Source organism: Muscardinus avellanarius (genome assembly GCF_963383645.1).
Source record: "Muscardinus avellanarius genome assembly, chromosome: 2".
NCBI lineage: Eukaryota > Metazoa > Chordata > Mammalia > Rodentia > Gliridae > Muscardinus > Muscardinus avellanarius.
The window spans coordinates 6,553,045-6,570,034 of NC_137787.1; the positions used below are offsets into that span (position 1 = coordinate 6,553,045).

Genomic DNA, 16,990 nt, shown 5'->3' on the forward strand with positions numbered 1-16,990 from the left:
GGCCTGAGGACACATGTGTAGGCTGTCGCAGGGGGAGGGGTTTGTAGGGAAAGGCATCAAATTAGAAGCATTGCACACTTTTCCTCTCTCCTTGGCTGGGTCACCACTCTGGATCATGGGATGAGGAAAACCAACCCGAGAGAAATGAGAGACCAGACAACCAGAGCCCTAAGGGATGAAACCGCACAGGCTTGGCTGGCTCCTCAGGGGCTGGCTACTGAGGTGCTCTAGACTTTAACGAAAGGCTCAGACTTGAGATCCAGATTGAATTCCCAGAGCTGCTCACGAGCCCCAGCAGAGGCCGGTCCTTGGATCAGAGAAGCCAGGAAGGGCAGTGTCTAAGCCTGGGGGTGTTTTCCCACAGAGGGGGAACTAGCTAAGGAGAGGCCGGGTTTTAAAAATGGCACGGTCACACTTGTTAGAATGTTATAGAAGAGAAATGTCTCCAAACCTTAAAGAGAATGAGAGAAAACACCCAAGGCTTCAAGACTCTAAACGTGGCATTAAATGCTAAAAACTAAATTATGTGTGGAAACAGAGGATGGGGGACAGCATGTTCAATTTCTGAACTGTCCCAAGGGAGGAGGAGGATGGCACCCCAGCTGTTCCTGAAAACTGGGAAAGCTATAAATTGTGCAGATCCAGCTATTGCTTGCATGCAGTGGGTTGGGTTCTCCAAGGCGAAGACCTGGACCAAGTTAGGGTCCAGGCAGTTCATAAGGGGGTGTCCTGAGGACCAGCACCATAAGGAAGTGGAGGATGAGGGGAAGGAGCGGAAGTGGACAGGTGAGCAGGCAGAGCTCAGGACACAGACCGGCCTGTCAGGGTCATCCCCCCACTGGACTGAACTGACACAGTCTTCACATTCCTACCTGGATCGGCCACTAGATTTGAGCCATCCCGGGGCAGCACGGCTTTGGGCCAGGCAGCTGAAACTAAACCATTAAAAAAAAGGCAGACCACTAAAGGCCCTGGCGGACAGGCCTCTCAGATGCTGAACCATCTTAAAGAGGAATCTGGATGGCACAACTCTTGGGGGCCCTTACAATACCTTTTATGGATACTTATACTACCTGAGTTCTAAAGTTCTTTTCAACACCCCCACCCCATGTTACATTTGGGTATAAAAGGACTGCGGCACAGGCAGAGAGGCGAAGAGACCAGCCCCCCACCCGCCCCAGTCATGAGCAAGCTATGCGCCGACATAGAGAAGACGTCTTTCCACAATGTCGGAATCCACTGGACAATAACAATAAGTTCACAAGCTACCTTGCTTTCACTGGCTTTAATTCACCAAAATACTGGAGGTTCACTTGGTGTCATGACCAAGGCAATCACAATTTTTTTTTTTTTTTCTTGCTGGGAATGGCGATGCACACTTGTAATCCCCACGCTTGGGAGGTGGAGACAGGAGGATCGCGCAGGTTCGAAGCCAGCCTCGCTGGCTTAAGAGACCCTGTTTCCAAATAAAAATATAAAATAGGTCTGGGAGTGTAGCCCGGAGGTAGAAGGGTTTCCAGGAACCCCAGTACCACCAAAAAAAAAAAAAAAGTTTTTTCCTTTCTAATCTTAATTACACACACACACACACATATTATCATATATCACATATACATATCACTCAAGTAATATCATACTTTACCCAATGGTTATACATATAATCATTGTATGTATATAGAAATCATATATATGGTCTAAGAAATTGATATATATCATGATATGTATATCATGATACACACACACACACACACACACAAATTACAAGATTAATAATATAAATGAAGAAACTATGCAATCAGAAAATTAGGGGAAAGGTGCGCAGGTTCATAAAAATCCTGTATTTTCCAGGATTCTGTGATGATTCTGGTATCGCTCTGCACCTTCCAATGTGTCATTTGTTGGATTTTCTCTTCTAAGTGAACGTCCGCTTGTATTACAGTTCGGAGGTTTCTTACTCCGACCTGTCCCTCCAGTCTTAGGCTACGCTTTGTCTCCGGTGCACGGGCAAGTAAACATGAAGGGTTCCACGGCGTCCCGCGGGCCTTGCTCGCTCGCTAACAGGCAGGAATGCGGAGCCTGGAACCCCAGCGGCCGACCACGCCCAGTTCCCACCCGAGGCCGTGGCCCAGACGCACTCCCCGGGCGGGGCCGGAAGCCCGAACGCGAATTGGCCGGGAGAAAGTGGCTAAGACACATTTAAAAGGTCCAATCAGCGCCAGCCCCTTTCTCGTCAGCCAATAGGAGCAGGAGAGGCGGGCAGGGAGGGCGGGACTGCTCATTTGAGCGGCGCGCGGCGACCTGAGGTCGAGTCTAGGGCGAATCGTGGCGGGGTCCGGCGCGCCATGGATGAGGAAACGCTGCTGCGGAGGCTCAGGGACAGCCGCCTCCGCTTCCAGCGGCGCATGCAGCAGCTGATGGAGACGGTGGGTCCCCGCAACGGGCTGGGAGGGGCGGCCCTGCGGAACGCGGTGGGACCCGGAGGGGCGAGGCGAGTCCGCGCTGGAATGCGGGGCTGGGGCTTTGGTGGGGCTGGAGCTGGGTTCCTGGGCGCTGGGCGGGCGCTGGAGCCGGGTGCGCGGGCGCTGGCAAGGGCTGGGTGCAGGCTGGGCCCTTGAGGGGTGGAGAAGGGGTCGAGGGCGCTCCAGGCTGACAACCTGACGCCTCCTCTGTATGCGTCACGGGTCTCCGTGGGGTTCTGGGACTTGACAGGACGCCCCTTCCTCCCCCCCCCCCCACAGTATAACCAGCCCTTCGAGGACGACCCGCTGGTGCACATGTCCACACTGACCTACCAGACACCCGAAGGTACCGAGGCTCCCCCCTCCTGACTACTCTGGGATTTTGAAATGCTGTCACTGCTCTGTAAAGTAAAACTTGTTCACCTCACCAATGGGGACCAAAAAGAAGCCCCTACCTGCCAAGGGTTGACATATGGGCGTGGGCCAGTTGCTTAGTCCAGTGGTGTCTGTCTCTTCATCTCTAAAATGGTCAGGAATCTAGTCTGCTCTGCCAGGATGTGATAACAGTTATGTCGAGCCTTGTAGAAACTTGGAGCAGTGCTGGGCACTCATATAAGCTGTTTATCCTGTTTAACTTGGAGTAGTAACCGTCTTCCCTGAGCTTCTGAGCACAGTTGTGAAATACACTGAAGCAGCCGTTTTGTTTAATGGTTAATATTGTAAATGCCTTAGATCTCATGGATTCTCACATTGGTACTTGGCTGGGGGAAATGAGCAGTGCATGAGGGCAGTTGCTCCCATAGGAGCCTTACTACCAACTCACTTTGGCTTAGTAAAGAAAGCAAATCTCAGGTCACCTTCTGCCTTGTATTAGACAGACACAAAAGGTTCATCAGCCTGCTCCTTGAATGAAGAGAAAGCCTCTCCTGCCTTTTTAGCTGACCCAGCAGTGCTTTGGGTTAGAAGTTTACACAGATGGAAACTAAAATGTTCCAGCTGCAGGTTTCTTTCGCTCTGATCCAGGGCAGACACAAGGTAGTTTAGGAGTCATCCCCAAGGCTTCGCTGTGGTCTGAAAGCCTGTTCATGTGGGGATGGGCTGTATCCAGGATGTTTTAGACATTCACATATTTTGAATACCAATAATTTTATCAAGTAAAAGTTTTGATGTCTGTTCAGTGAGAACAATAGCTGAAGTACTTGCACACTCTGAGAACACTTGACCATGTAGGAGACTCCTGGAGAGCCGGCTCCGGGGCCATCAACTGCGGTGTCGGATGCTGATTCAGTAGGTCTGTGTGCCTGGCAAGGTCGTAGTTCATGATCATGGTACAGGTCCTTGTCCTGGTGCTCATCCTGAGAGACAGTTAGTGGCACGGCCTTTATTAAACGCTGACGTCAGATCCTTGCAGAGTAATGTGCATTGCCAGTTTAAAGCAACCCTGTAGCGGGCAGAGTAGAACTAGCTACCGCACTGATTATGACAAGGACGGTAGGGAAGTAATAGTTCCTGCACTATTGGCAGCTTACTGCGTGCCCTGCGTTTCTAAGAGACAGAGACAGCAGTGCCCCGGGTCACATACTGGCTCCACCGCGTGGGCGGGTGGCCTGGGCTAGTGTTTGAACTTCCCTTTGTCTGTGTCTGCCTGTCTGATGAACATGTAAGTGTACCGCAGGATGTTAGGAGGACTATGCAAGTTGTGTGCAGGTGGGTTGTTGTGAATACTAATGAGGAATACTTGGGAAATGGAATGGACAACTACAGTGCACCAATAAAAAATAAATAAATGTTCTCATTACCAAAAATGAAAAAAAAAATGGTTTGGAAAAAAAAGAATAGAGCCTAGAGCATAGTAAGCACTGCATACATTTCAATAACCATCTCAAGCCTCGGAGCTCAGCTCTCCTTTCTTATTAACTTGAATTTCTTCGGAGGGCTTAGGGAGAAATAGAGTGTACTACCCAGGTTCCATAAGCTAGTAGGTGGCAGGACTAGGTGCGCTTGAACTCCAGTACCCGGAGTTCGCCCCGTGCTGGGTTGCTCTGTGTGTGTGCTTTATTTCTTGCCCTCAGCACTTTTTTCCAGTATGGGGTGTAGAGGTAGCCCTCCAGAAGGACATACTCTATAAATATACTCGTTGTTGCCCCGGTTCAGTAAGTGAATATTTTGCGTTTTGGTTTTTTTTGTGGTACTGGGGATGGAACCCAGGGGCATTGTACCTCCAAGCTACACCCCAGCCTTATTTTTTAGTTTTTTTTTTTGTTTTTTTTTTTTTTTAAAAAAACAGGGTCTCATTCAGTTACAAAGGGCCTGGCTAAGTAGCTGAGACTATCAGTGAACCATGATCCTCCTGTCTCAGCCTACCAAATGCTGAGATTACAAGTGTGCGCCACCACAGTCAGCTAGTAAGTGAATATTTTAAAGACCGTGTGTGGCATATGTGTGTTCCTGTTTTCATTTAACTCTTCAGGTTAATGATGTAGTTGACACACTGCTGCCTGTTAGATAGGAGGGAGTTCTGTTTATGATACACTGATCTGATCTTGGCGATTCAGCATCACAAAGATGAGCGGCAGATTCCGAAACCTGGTTTGCTTTTAAACAGTAGATCCTCTTTGTGTCCACCACCTTGGCTCTTTCTATAAATGCGTACGATATAGAAATTCAGTGTCCAAGACTATTTTTGTTTCTTTTTTTAAGGATTGAAAATTTGGGGAGGAAAACTAATAAAGGAACAAAACAAAGGACAAGTCCAGGTATTTAATGTCCCATTTTATTGCTGTGAAGCAGTATTGCTGTGGGTGAATCTGGGGTGGGTGGCTGTGCTCCGGGAGCCCATGGTGTTTCTTCTCTCACCTTGACGGCCCTGTGGCTGTGTCTGTTTGAGGATCGACGAGAAGCGTGTGTTTTGCTGGTCAGGGCCAGGAGCAGCCGCGTGTGTCTAGCCTCTTGTCTGCCCTCATTTCCTGTCCTAGGCTTCGGGGCTCTAACAGCTGGCTCACAGGCACAGGGGCTGGGCCTGCTGAATAACCAGAGCTTGATGTTGGGTCCTCTCAGAAAAGACCAAATCTAGTTCCCGGGGGGGGGGGGGTGGGCTAGAAGGTGATGAGATGGGGAGGGAGAGTGCAGGATCACGCTCTCTGCTGCTTTTCAAGAACCAGCGTCGCTGCCCTGTGATGTGTACTGTTTGAATGGATGGTGCCCGTGCAGTTTCATTTCCTACTGTGGGACCCAGGGGCCTTTCACCCTGGGAGCTTTTGCAGGATTGTCTGGCAGGCTCTTCCTGCTGGCTTCTCAGACACCTCATGCTCTTCTCCCTCACTGTCACAGGCCGAAAGCCTACACTGGAGAGAGAAAGCATCCAGGTTAAGATTAAGGTTGATTCCAAAATCAAACCTCCTTAAAAAGTGTTAGAACTACGCAGAACTACTTAAATTAGGCTGGCCTCTATGCAGGTAGTCGTTGCTGCCCTTTTAGTTTAGTGCACTTTCTACACATAAGTACACATTTTTTTCTTTTCCAGTTAGTCTACATACAGAAGTCTTAGTCGCTCATCGTATAGTTCCGTCCCATTTTTTAACTGTTCTGTTGATAGATTTTAGCCCTCTGCACCTTCCTTTATTGTAAGCTGGGGTTTGCATGCCTTTTCTGTAAAGGCCAAAGGTAAGTGTTGTAGGCTTTGCTGGCTGCGCACCGACATAGCTACTCAGCTCTGTAGGCAATGTGTTAGTAAGCACCCATGCCTGGGTTCCCATGGAGCTGCAGCTATAAAGCCCTTTCTATTCATTCCTCACGCAAACACCCTGCTTCTAATCTCCCAGTATGGATATACCCCCCTCTTAATTTCTTTTTTGGTAAATGCCCAGAAGCAGGATTAGGAGGCCCAAGGACATGTTCTCTCTAAACTGTACATATAATGACACTCAGAGCTATCACCAGTGGTCCTGGTGGCAAAAGCTTTCCATCTGGACATTAAGGTTTTTGCTTAAATTGTAAAGGGCGCCCTGCCTGGGGTCTGCAGAAGTGTTGGCTCTTTCTTGGGATTAGAAAAGTGGGTATAGCCTGTGATTACAGCTTCAGAGTTTGTAGGGGTTGGCAGCTTCCAGTTCTCAGCTGAGTTCTACCACCCTTCAGACACACAGCCACAAAACCTGTGAAAACTCTGCCGAGTTCCACCTGTGTGCTGGTGTCATGGAGGCTGGTTCAGTTAGGAAGCATTGCCCGTGTAGCCACAAATCCCCTGGACCACAGAGACCCCGGAGGACCTTCCTAAAGGGACAGTGCTTACCTTGGGCAATTGCTACCACATTTTAGCCAGTCCGATAATCTTAAAATCTTGACTCTCACTAGTGAGAACCTGCTAACGCATCAGTGGGGTTGTAGAGAGACTCCAGAGAGCAGACGTGGCGTCCCGGAGAGCAACCAGCTAGCCCCCTGTGCCGTGAGCTCCTGGTCAGGGCAACTGACTGTGCTCACAGGCTCAGTGTTAAACCCTCTGCTTCCACAGGACTTGTAGAGCTCAGGGCACCTCAAATCGCAGATCACCCTAGGGACCTCCTGGCTGCTTTGGGATTTCTCCACGACCAAGTGACAGTTTTCTTCTGGTCCACTTTGGCTTTCTGTTGCCAGAGTGCCTGTGGAGCCACGCGCAGGCGGGGCTCGTGGGGTCCAGAGCGCCCGAGGGGAGAGGCAGAGCTCCGCGCCCTCCCCTCTGCGCTTCGGCCACTGCTTTCCCACGGGGAGCCTCCGCTCCCTCCGGAATCCTGAACAGTTCTTATAAAGCGAGTGTCCAAGAAGCCTCATGAAGCTCGTGTTGTGGGAAATTGCAGATCTGTTACTTAACAGGGGCCATACAGTGTGCTGTCACTCATGCCTGTCTTTATTGATTTGTGCCTCAAGGACCCCCCTGGGACAGAAGGCCCCTGGCGAGCTTCAGCCTGCGGGGCCGAGAGCCCCCTGCACCACACAGGAGTCTGGGCAGCCGGTGAGTGCCGCCTAGTTAGAAAGGGAGGCCGGGAGGCCTGGCCCGGCAGATGTCTGTTACGTGAGTTCCCTCCTCGCCAAAGTTTTATGTTTTCTAAGGGCTATTTTAAAACTAAAGACATCTTAAGTGCTCTATTAACTTTTTTTCTCCTGGTACTGGAGATTGAATCCAGGAGTATTCTACCATTCTGCCTCTGAGCAACACTCCCAGCCCCTTTTACCTTTTTTGGAAGCAGGGTTTTTCCAAGTTGCTGAGAGTCACCAAATTGCTGAGCCTAACCTCAAGCCCGAGATCCTCCTGTCTCAGGCTCCCAAGTACTTGGATTCCAGGTGTGCACACACTTGTGTAGAACACCCTCCCAGCTCTCGGGTCATCTGTCTTTCCTTCCTGCCCACAAGAGGCTCCTATCCCTTCCAAGCAGTCCCACTGTAGAGTCCAACCCTGAGCCATTTCCTCATAATCCCTCCGTCCCCTTGTACCATCGGCCTCCCCTCTAGGCGGGTGCCCCATCAGCATTTAAACGTGCTCAGATTTCAGCCTAAGTGCTCAAAAGTACCTTGTGAATCTCTTCCATGCCGCGTCTCTGTCTGGCCGTGTGTTCAACCCTCTAACCATATTCCACTGAGGTGCCCCCGCTGCTGCCCCGGGTCTCCTGGCCGATGGGCACTCTGGCTTTGGGTTCCAGCTCCAGGGTCTGGACACAGATGCTGAATTACCGGGCTGAATTCCTTGGGAACGTTCTGGCCCTGGTCCCTGAACACAGGGCTTTTCAAGTTCCTTCCTCTCCTTCCTCCACCCTGGCTCCTGGCCTACCTCACAGCCCAACAAGATGCCCTTTCTTTGGGGTTTGTTGAACCTCTTCTTTGCACTTCTCTCTATGGAACCATGGCTTCACCATCTGCTAGCTTTTGTCTCACCTGACCCCATCAGTCAGGTGTGTCTTGCCTGGTGCCTCTCTCCTTACACACTTCACACCTAAACTAAAATGGACCCATCCCCATTTCTTCTAGCTCCTCCCCAGGACAGCTCCCCCACCACAGGCTCCTCTGTGATGGGCCGAAACCCCAAGAGCGCGTTTCTCGGCCTGTCTAGTCCTCATGCCAGCAGTGCTGTGCTGGGCCTTTGGCCTCCTGTTCTCTGTGGTGCCACCGTCTGCTACAGACACTGGCCTGTACACAGCCTTTGCCACCGCTGCCAGCCCCTTCCCTGGCACCTTGCTGCCATCTGTAACTATTTAATTGAAAATTAAATTAAAATTCCGTTTCTTGGCCCTGCTAGCCACGCAAGCTGTTCAGTACCCCAGGTGGCTCGTGGCTGGCAGTGGGCAGCAGCGGAAGCAGCCATCACACAGAGAGCTCTATCGGACAGCCCTGGGCGAGGTCTCAGCTCGCAGGGTGGGAGGACACTGAAAGCCCCAGGAGTGTGGCGTGTGCTTTTCCTCATGACGCGACTTGAGGTGTGCTCCTGTCCTGACGGTTCCTCTGCGTTACTGACGATCATGAACAGGGGGAGATGGCTGTGTCCTTGCTGAAGAGGACTTCTTGAAGCCACAGGGATTTTTACTACAGAGCACGTTCTGAGTGATTGAAAAACTGTCCTTGAGAGGGTTGTGCAAGTGTTCCTCAAGTCGCTGAATGAAATTCCTTTTCCACTTTTAGATTCAGAGAGCAGCGACGATGTCGATGCAGCCTCGGACCAGGAGGGTGGCGCCTCGATGGTAAGGCGGCCTCGGGTGATTGGCAGCGGCTGGCTTCCAGTGCACGGCCGCTCATGGGGACACTCAGCCGGGCTGCACTTCCTCAGCCTTGCTCAAGTCCTCTGCTTGGGCTCATTCTTCCTGCTGCTACCCTAAAGTCTTCCGTTCCCCCTCTGTCCCCTATAGCATTGGTCCCTCCCGACGTGCAGCACTTGGCAGCCAGTGGGACCCTCGGTTCCGGTCTGATTTGCCGAACTTGGACAACGGGAAGTAGTTTGGGAGGCTTTTCAGCCTGAAGCTAGGACTGTCACCCCTGAGGTTCACGGCCTGCCATTTGCCCGGACTGACCCTGTGACCTGTGGGTTTGGTTCTCACCCAGCAAGCTCCCCAGTGTTGTAGGCCGTGTTTCCAGGCAGCCCTGGAGCCCACAGAGCCGTAAGGTTGTGTGATCGGGTAGCATAAGCAACAGGTGGTTTTGTGGGTCTTTCTTCCAAGTTTCTCAAGGGTCACAGAACCAGCTGTCCCCTCGCACAGTCCAGATCTTGCTCTTGCCTCTGGGTGTAGTGAGCTCACAGAACTCCGTCCACCCCAGCCTCTTTCCTGGCCCAGGCCACTGCCATCAGATGCTACAGTAACCAGCCTGCTCCCCTCTAAAAGTGCCTTCTATGCAGGGGTGGTCCACACTTCCTTGTGAAATGGTTTTATCTAAAGAGAGAGATGAGGACCCTAGGGGAGGGCGGTAGGTACTGTTGTTGTTTTGTTGTTATGTTAGGGATTGAACCCAGTGGCATTCTACTTCTGAGCTGTATCACCAGCCCTTTCCATTTCAAAACAGGATCTCCCCAAGTTACTGTACTCTAGCATCGAACCTGAAATCCTTTGACGTATTTTGTAGGGTCAGCAGCAAGAAGTTGGGTGGTGAGGCTGCGTTCTTTATCTGACTCGTCACCGACTTGGCTCCACACAGGTGCAGAGAGTGGACTTAGGAACGTCTTCCCCATCGCTGGCAGGCGAGGGCCAGCAAAGCCAGCCACTCCTGGCCTGAGCTGGTCATGTCTGTTACCTTAGCAGTTGAGGTTATTGCTGAGAGTTGAGTCCCGAACTCGCCCACGAATATTCAGGCTTCTTTTTCCCATTCTAGTACTACTGTCATAAACACCTCTGAGACTGTCCTTGAGCCGAGATCCTCCTGTTTCGGCCTCCTAAGTACTGGGATTGGAGGTGTGCACCACCACAGCTGGCTTCTTTTTACTTTCCAGTGGTTACCTTACCCAGGAGTCACACTGGGGCGAGGCATTTTCAGAGACTCTGGGCCGCCTTGTGTTGCTGTCAGCAGGAGGTGCAGTGTCTTTGAGGAGCCATTTGGAGACTGTGTGTTAGTGAGCGTGCCAGTCTACTCCAGAATCCCAGAGGCCAGTGGTGCCCAACAGCTCTTAGGGGTCTCACTTCTCTTTGTGATCAGCCCACAGTGCCTGGAAGCCCTTTGAAAAATGAATTAAGAAGGAAATACTTGACCCAAGTGGACATACTGCTTCAAGATGCGGGGCATTTTGAGGTAATCTGTTTCCCCATGTGTTTTTTTATGCAGTTAGATGCCAAAGTAGACACTTTGGGGTGCAGTGTCATCGTGTGTGTGTGTGTGTGTGTGTGTGTGTGTGTGTGTGTGTACACGCGCGCACGTGCGCCCTCTACAGAGCCTGTGAAGAGCACTTTGAGTAATTCTTCCCAAACCCTTTTACTCAAGTGCTGCCAGACTCTTGCTGTTTTTGAGTAAACGCTCAGGTTCCCTGTGGCATACAGTAGGGGGACTTGGGGGCAGAGGGGTCCTCCATGGCTCATTGTCCTGGCAACGCGTGTATCTAGTGGGGCCACGGGAAGGCAGCCCCCACTCCTATAAGCTGCACCATTGGAGAAGCAAGGTTCCTGCCTCCTGTAGTGTAAGGGGCTGAGATGGTAACCGGGCCCCCGGCCTGTCCCATCTGGTCTGCAGTGGTGTTAGAGTGCGGTGGGACGGGCGTTTGGGTGGCCCAAGAGGCAGGCAGCCTCCCTTTCCTCTCCCAGGATGGGTGCCACCGCGATGCACTGCAGCCGCTCTCTAGCAAGAGCTAAAGGTAGAGGCTCTCAGGAGAAGGGCACCTCTTTAGTGTCCCAAGTCCTGTCATCTTTCCTAAAACAATGGAGGGCTAATGCCGGGTAGGTGGGGAGAGCCACGCACACATGAGCAGCTCTTGTCCTGCTGAAGACACCTCTGCCACGCCCTCTGCTGGCCCTGGGAAGCCCACATCGGGGGACACTGGGCTGGTGGCACTGCCTCTTGCCTCCTGCCCGCAGCAGGTGGTACCCTCTTGGTTGCTGTGTTGATGAGAGGAAGGCACTGAAGTTGGGTATTTGCCCACTGCCCATTTGGTCCTTACATGTCCTAATCTTCCCAGTGTAGTGGTCGACAGAAGCCACTAGACTCCGCAGAAGGGAGGCAGGGGTGGGGTTCCCAGGTGTGGGGCGGTCCTCCGGCCAGCCAGCCACTATCCTTGCACCGCTTTCTGCCAGCATGCTAAGGTGCATGGTCGTGACTAAAGGGGAGTGGCTCCTGACACCGTGCTTGCGGGACACCACATTTTCCTGGGAGGACCCAGCTCTGCACCTGGGGTCTCTTGCCCAGCTCATGTGACTGCTGGCTTTGATTTCAGGATGCCAATCCGGGAGATGGAAAGGACACATCTGTGATGCTGGCCCCTTCCTTGGCCTTGCCCAGCACACCTGCCCCTGGTAAGTGACACAGAAACTTCCCGTCAGCTGCGCGTGTCTCCTTTGCTTTCATTGGCACCGCGAGCTCAGCCCAGCTCAGTGCCACTCAGACACGCTGGGCCAACACCATTCTCCAGCACATTCCATCAGCCTAGACTGTTAGGCACACCTGCCCTCCACAGGAAATGAAGATGTCTAAAAACGAGCTGCCTTCCTCTGTAGTTCTGGCATGCTATTTGCTAACTGGCTCTTCATTCCTACTTAGAGTTCAAACAGTTGAGTCTCAAGAAGCACAGGCGTGGTCAGTGAGTGTTTTGCGCTTCAGCTGATACCTGGTCACAGCTATTTTATCACCCCGTCCGTGTGTACCCAACACACACACACACACACGATTGTGTCATCCCGTACTCCTTCACATGTGCCTCCTTAAAAACATGGCAGTTCTCTGTAACTACAGTAAGTTCAGCACGTTCTTGAAACTTGATATGGACACAACACAGTTTTACCTGGCTGGGCTGGCGATGTCCTGGTGGCCTTTTTGCCCAGCTGCCGAGCACCCGCCTGAAGCCTTCAGTTTAGACTAGTCCACGTCCTCAAGGATAGGTTCGTGATCAACATTTTTGGCATAACCACTAGTGCGTGACATTGCTGGCGACTGTCACATCTGATCCTGTAGCAAAGGTAGGGCCTGTGCAACTTCTCACTACAGAAGGGCCTGTTTCTTCAGGGCGGGTCACTGGTGGATGATCCTTGAAAACTCCCTGGAGCCTTTTCCTGGGGGGGGGGGGGGCTTTCACCTGGGGCCAGAGATTTAGTTCAACGGTAGAGCACTTACCTAGCGTACGCAAGGCCCCGGGTTCCATCCACCCTCACACACACAGTTCAGCAGTGGAGATTTACTAACATGCAGGAGGCCCTGCGTTCCACCCCCACTGCCACACACACATGCACACCCTTTCACATGTGGTTTGTGCCTGAGTTGGTGGGTGTAGCCAGACCTTTCCTGGCTCTGCCACTTCTTTACACATTATTTAAGTGGCTTCTCTACAGGACTCCTGTCTCCCTGTCCAGTTTTGTTTAGTCTTTGTTTTTGCTGTCTGGGAATCAGCATGAACTCACGGACTTTTCTTTAAATTTCCATGGTACATTCCACTGGTGGCGTTCAACTTGATGCCGCACGGCTGTCCTGGAGGGCCCCTTCGGGCCAGGTTGTGCCCTCGGGTGTGGTTCTGAGCAGTGACTAGTTCGCCTGCCCCGATTCCACGTCTGCCTCTCCTCCCGCCTGTCACCTCTCACCTGGTCAGTCATCCCACAAGATAACCTCAGGCTGGTGGCACCGGCGCCGTCAGCCTGGTCTTTAGACGATGTCCCCCATGGAAGGGCTGCATATAGGACAGTGTGTCCAAAGTTACTTGGGTTGTTTTTTCTTACCTAGTTATCAGTTTGATACACGGGTTCATTTTATCTTCTGTTGGTATGCAGTTGTAGGGTTTTTCCCTTTTTTTAAGTAAAACATTTTCTGTGCTGGCAAAAGCAAAGCTATAAAGGCGTGTGTCCAGGAGTCTTACTTCCCCGCCCGCCCCCTTGGCCGGCCGACTACCTCGCACTTTTCTAGTTCCTGATAAGCTTTGAAAGGGCAGCCATGAAGAGGGTGGATGGGGAGCAGACATTGAATAGCTAAAAAGACATCTCTGTGGAGTTTACTCTTAAACATTTGTGGGGTTTCTCTTTTGTTTTCATTTTTGTATTTTTTTTAAACATGGCATGATCTACACGTGAGCCTCATGCCGTGTGTGTCTGAGCGGCTGTAAACAGTGACACACCTTGATGCTGTGCCTCTCTCCAGGATACCGTGGCGGCGCCTCTGCGGAGAGCCCTCAGCCAGCTTCCTCCCCGACTGAATGGGATCTTTCATGTTCTCTCCCAGCAGACATGACCATAGCACCTAAAAATGACAGTCTGTCCTTACTGGGCACCAGCAGTAACAGCTGCTGGAACAGCCAGTCCTTTGAGGCCAGTGACATTTGCAACGTTACAATCAGCGACTTGTACGCAGGGATGCTGCATTCAATGAGCCGGCTGCTGAGCGCGAAGCCGTCCTGCATAATCTCCACCAAAACATTTATCCTTCAAAACTGGAGCTCCAGGAGGAGGCATGCACGGAGAAGCAGGATGCGGATGAACGAGACATACTGCCGAGAGGCCAGGCACTCCCGGAGGAGCTCCGCGGAGAGGCCTGATCCCGGGAGAGCGGCAGGATTGTTAAGAGATTGTAGGAACTTACCACATTTTACTTGCCATAAGGCAGATTTAAAATTGGAAAAAGCTTCCCGTGAAGGAAACAAACCCCAAATCCAAAAATTAGGCCCACGTTGGAAGGAACTTCAAGTAACACCCCGGAAGCATTCTTGGTTGACTTATTTAGACCTTAACGCAGCGCACAGTCTTGACCGGGAAGATCGACTTAGGGCGTTAAGGTGGTTAATTTCTCCTGTAAAAGTAGTTTCCAGGCCAAGGCTTCCCGGCCATGCCGAGAGTCGGTACAGGGAAATTGAAATCAGATTCAACAAACTTCATCAGGAATGTTGCCCTAATCCCAGGAAGCAGCCTGGTACTGCCGGCCTCTCAAACTCTGGGGCTGTGGATGTGTACCGAGGTGCTCCTGTGAGCCCGGGTGGCCCCCGAGGCTCAGAGACCCACCGGCTGAGTTTCCCTTTCAGCAAAGATAAATCAAGATGGTTAAGTGAGGCTATTGAGAACCTGGGTAAACGACCTGTCGAAGCAGGTAGATGCCTACCAAAGAGTGAGTCTTCTTCGTGTCTTTCAAAGGACAGCCCCTCATGGAGCCCAGGCCGCTCTTGGCAGGCAGATGGCCTTTTTCAAGGACACAATTCTGGAACATTCACAAAGGCAGTATCACCCAACAAAGCTATTTCAGCACCAAGGATAGAATCTCTGGGCTTTGGAAGGAATCGCTATGATGAAATTAAAGAAAAGTTTAACCAGCTTCATCAGAAGTATTGCCAAACCACACCTCCGCGGGCAAAGGTGTCTGCATACATTGGAGCGTCTCCAGGTAGAGCCACCACGGGAGCCCAGTACCAGGCCAGAAGCTTCCTAGGGAGGTCACGTCTGGACTCTGGCCACCAGGGCTTCCAGCGCTTGTCTCCATCATGCAAGCTGTGCATAAAAAGTCCCCAAGGCTCAGCTGCCCTGGAGGCTGGTCCGTCTGCATGCACTGCTTGTGTGGCCAGGAGGGACCCTCAGCTCCCTGCAAAAAGACGCCGGCTGTCAGACCCCCAGGCGTGTGGACATTGTGCGTGTTTTCAGGATTCCTCAGGGGGTGTGGGCAAAGCCGTCTCCAGACCCGAGGGCCAGGTCAGCCGCTCCCAGCCTGACTGGTGAGGGAGGACCTGTGTTTCTGTCTGCCGGATGTGGTGGTTTCTAAGAGTGGGAGCTCTGCATGGCAGCGGTCTCTGCTGTTCTTTCTGTGGTGTGAGCCTTGGGCATGTTAGGCGGGCACCATAACCCTGGGCTGCACTTGGCCTGTCCCAGCAGGACTGATGTGTTAATTCTTCAAGCACTCTTCCGGGTTATTTTCTGTCTTCTAAACTCGTTCCTGTCAAGACCAGGTCTGTGTGTGAGCTGCATCAAGGTGGAGCTGAAAATGTTCTGGAGGCTTTTACGCGTTTTCCATCGGAATGCTTTTGGGGTGTTTTCCTGAAACCTCATCATTTCTCGTCATGTGTCAGTCTGTGACTTCCATCTCCTTTGTCTATCTCACAGTCCAACAGTGACTGCTGTGAGGTCTAAGTCATCTGGAAATACTTTGTGCCCCCTGCCAGATTCCTGCTGGGCCGGCCTGGGGAGAGCAGCCCGGGAGCCTCGCACCGCCCCGGCCCGCCGCTCCCTGGAGGCGGCAGAGCTCTTGGCCCCTCTGCGATGGCTCAGTGCGGTTGTCTTCTGCACATGTGCCTCCCCTTCGCTTTCTCCAGGGGCGGACGGAGAGGAGGTGGGCGGACAGGCCAGTGTGTGTGGTGACCTCTTTTCCCGAGCGCCAGGTCTTCGTCATGGTGGGCCGGCACGTCTACATCCAGGCCCCAGGCATGGGCTGAGTTTAGCTCTGAGGTTTGTTTGTAGTTGGGGAGGTGAGCAGAGCGGCGTCTGCGCCCCCCATCCCCTTGTCCCGGGGTGGGGGTGCATCCCAGTTGGATGGCCCTGTCTGCCATAACTGCCCACTTTCTGCTTTTCCCACCTGTCTGTCCGGTTGGATCCTCCTAGCACTCCCTCCTGCACCTGCTGGAACTTGACTAACATGGCCAGTGGCGCCCTCTGCCATTTTATGTCCACATGTATAATCACAGTTGAGCTTACCAGAAGCACAGTAGACAAGCCTGCATCGTCACTTGATGTCCTCATTGAGGACCGCGGACGTGTCTTGTAGTAGGGCCCATCCTGAGTGCAGCAGGCCACCTGGAGCTGAGCTGTGGGGAGCAGGCCCCGCCCCTGCGGTACACACTGCCCGTCCTCCCGCGCTGCCCTTGCCCTGTCGAGGCCTCCAGCCACTTGCCCAGCCTCCCCCGAGGCCACCCCTGGGACCTCCAGCTTCCCCCAGAGGTCCTGCCCCTCTTCCCAAGGGTGACCTTGAGGGTGACGCTCATGGTGTCAGCCGCTCGGCCTGTGTTCTTGGTGGGAAGGGGGCATCTTACCCAAAGCGCCTCAGCAGGCTGCTGACCACCTCACGTCAGCGCCCTCTCCAAGGAGTGCCCGCTCCCACTGCACGGGAGCCGGCCTGCTCTTGGGTGTCCTTGCAGGACACTTGTGTTTGCCCGTCCAGTTTGGGTATGTTCTAGACCTGACTGCATGAATCGACCCAGTTTGCTGCACACTGGAATGAACACTCCCGCCTGTGATTGCCCTTTAACTGGTTGGCATTTTATTGTGCAGAAATTACGCTTTTCCATGGCCTGAGCCTAACCCTTTGTTTTCTCTTTGCTTCTAATTTTTTTTTTTTTTTAAAGACAACCCACACTATTTTCAGGATCAAAGTATTGTCACCACCCTCTAGGGCTTCTCCAGGTGCTGTGGGCCAACCCACTGAGAAGC

At 52.4% G+C, this 16,990-nt stretch overlaps 1 protein-coding gene across 1 annotated transcript; it reads left to right on the forward strand.

Annotated features, from left to right (window-relative positions):
- Positions 1-656: 656 nt before the first annotated feature.
- Positions 657-16,855, forward strand: HJURP (Holliday junction recognition protein; the record flags this gene model as incomplete). The annotated part of the gene is made up of 13 exons (XM_080689296.1): positions 657-786; positions 2,242-2,423; positions 2,739-2,805; positions 5,160-5,215; positions 7,359-7,443; positions 9,102-9,160; positions 10,602-10,694; positions 11,827-11,905; positions 13,731-15,285; positions 15,671-15,686; positions 15,880-15,988; positions 16,332-16,573; positions 16,832-16,855. 13 exons carry the CDS (start codon positions 657-659, stop codon positions 16,853-16,855), a joined length of 2,697 nt encoding a protein of 898 aa, XP_080545422.1.
- Positions 16,856-16,990: the final 135 nt, after the last annotated feature.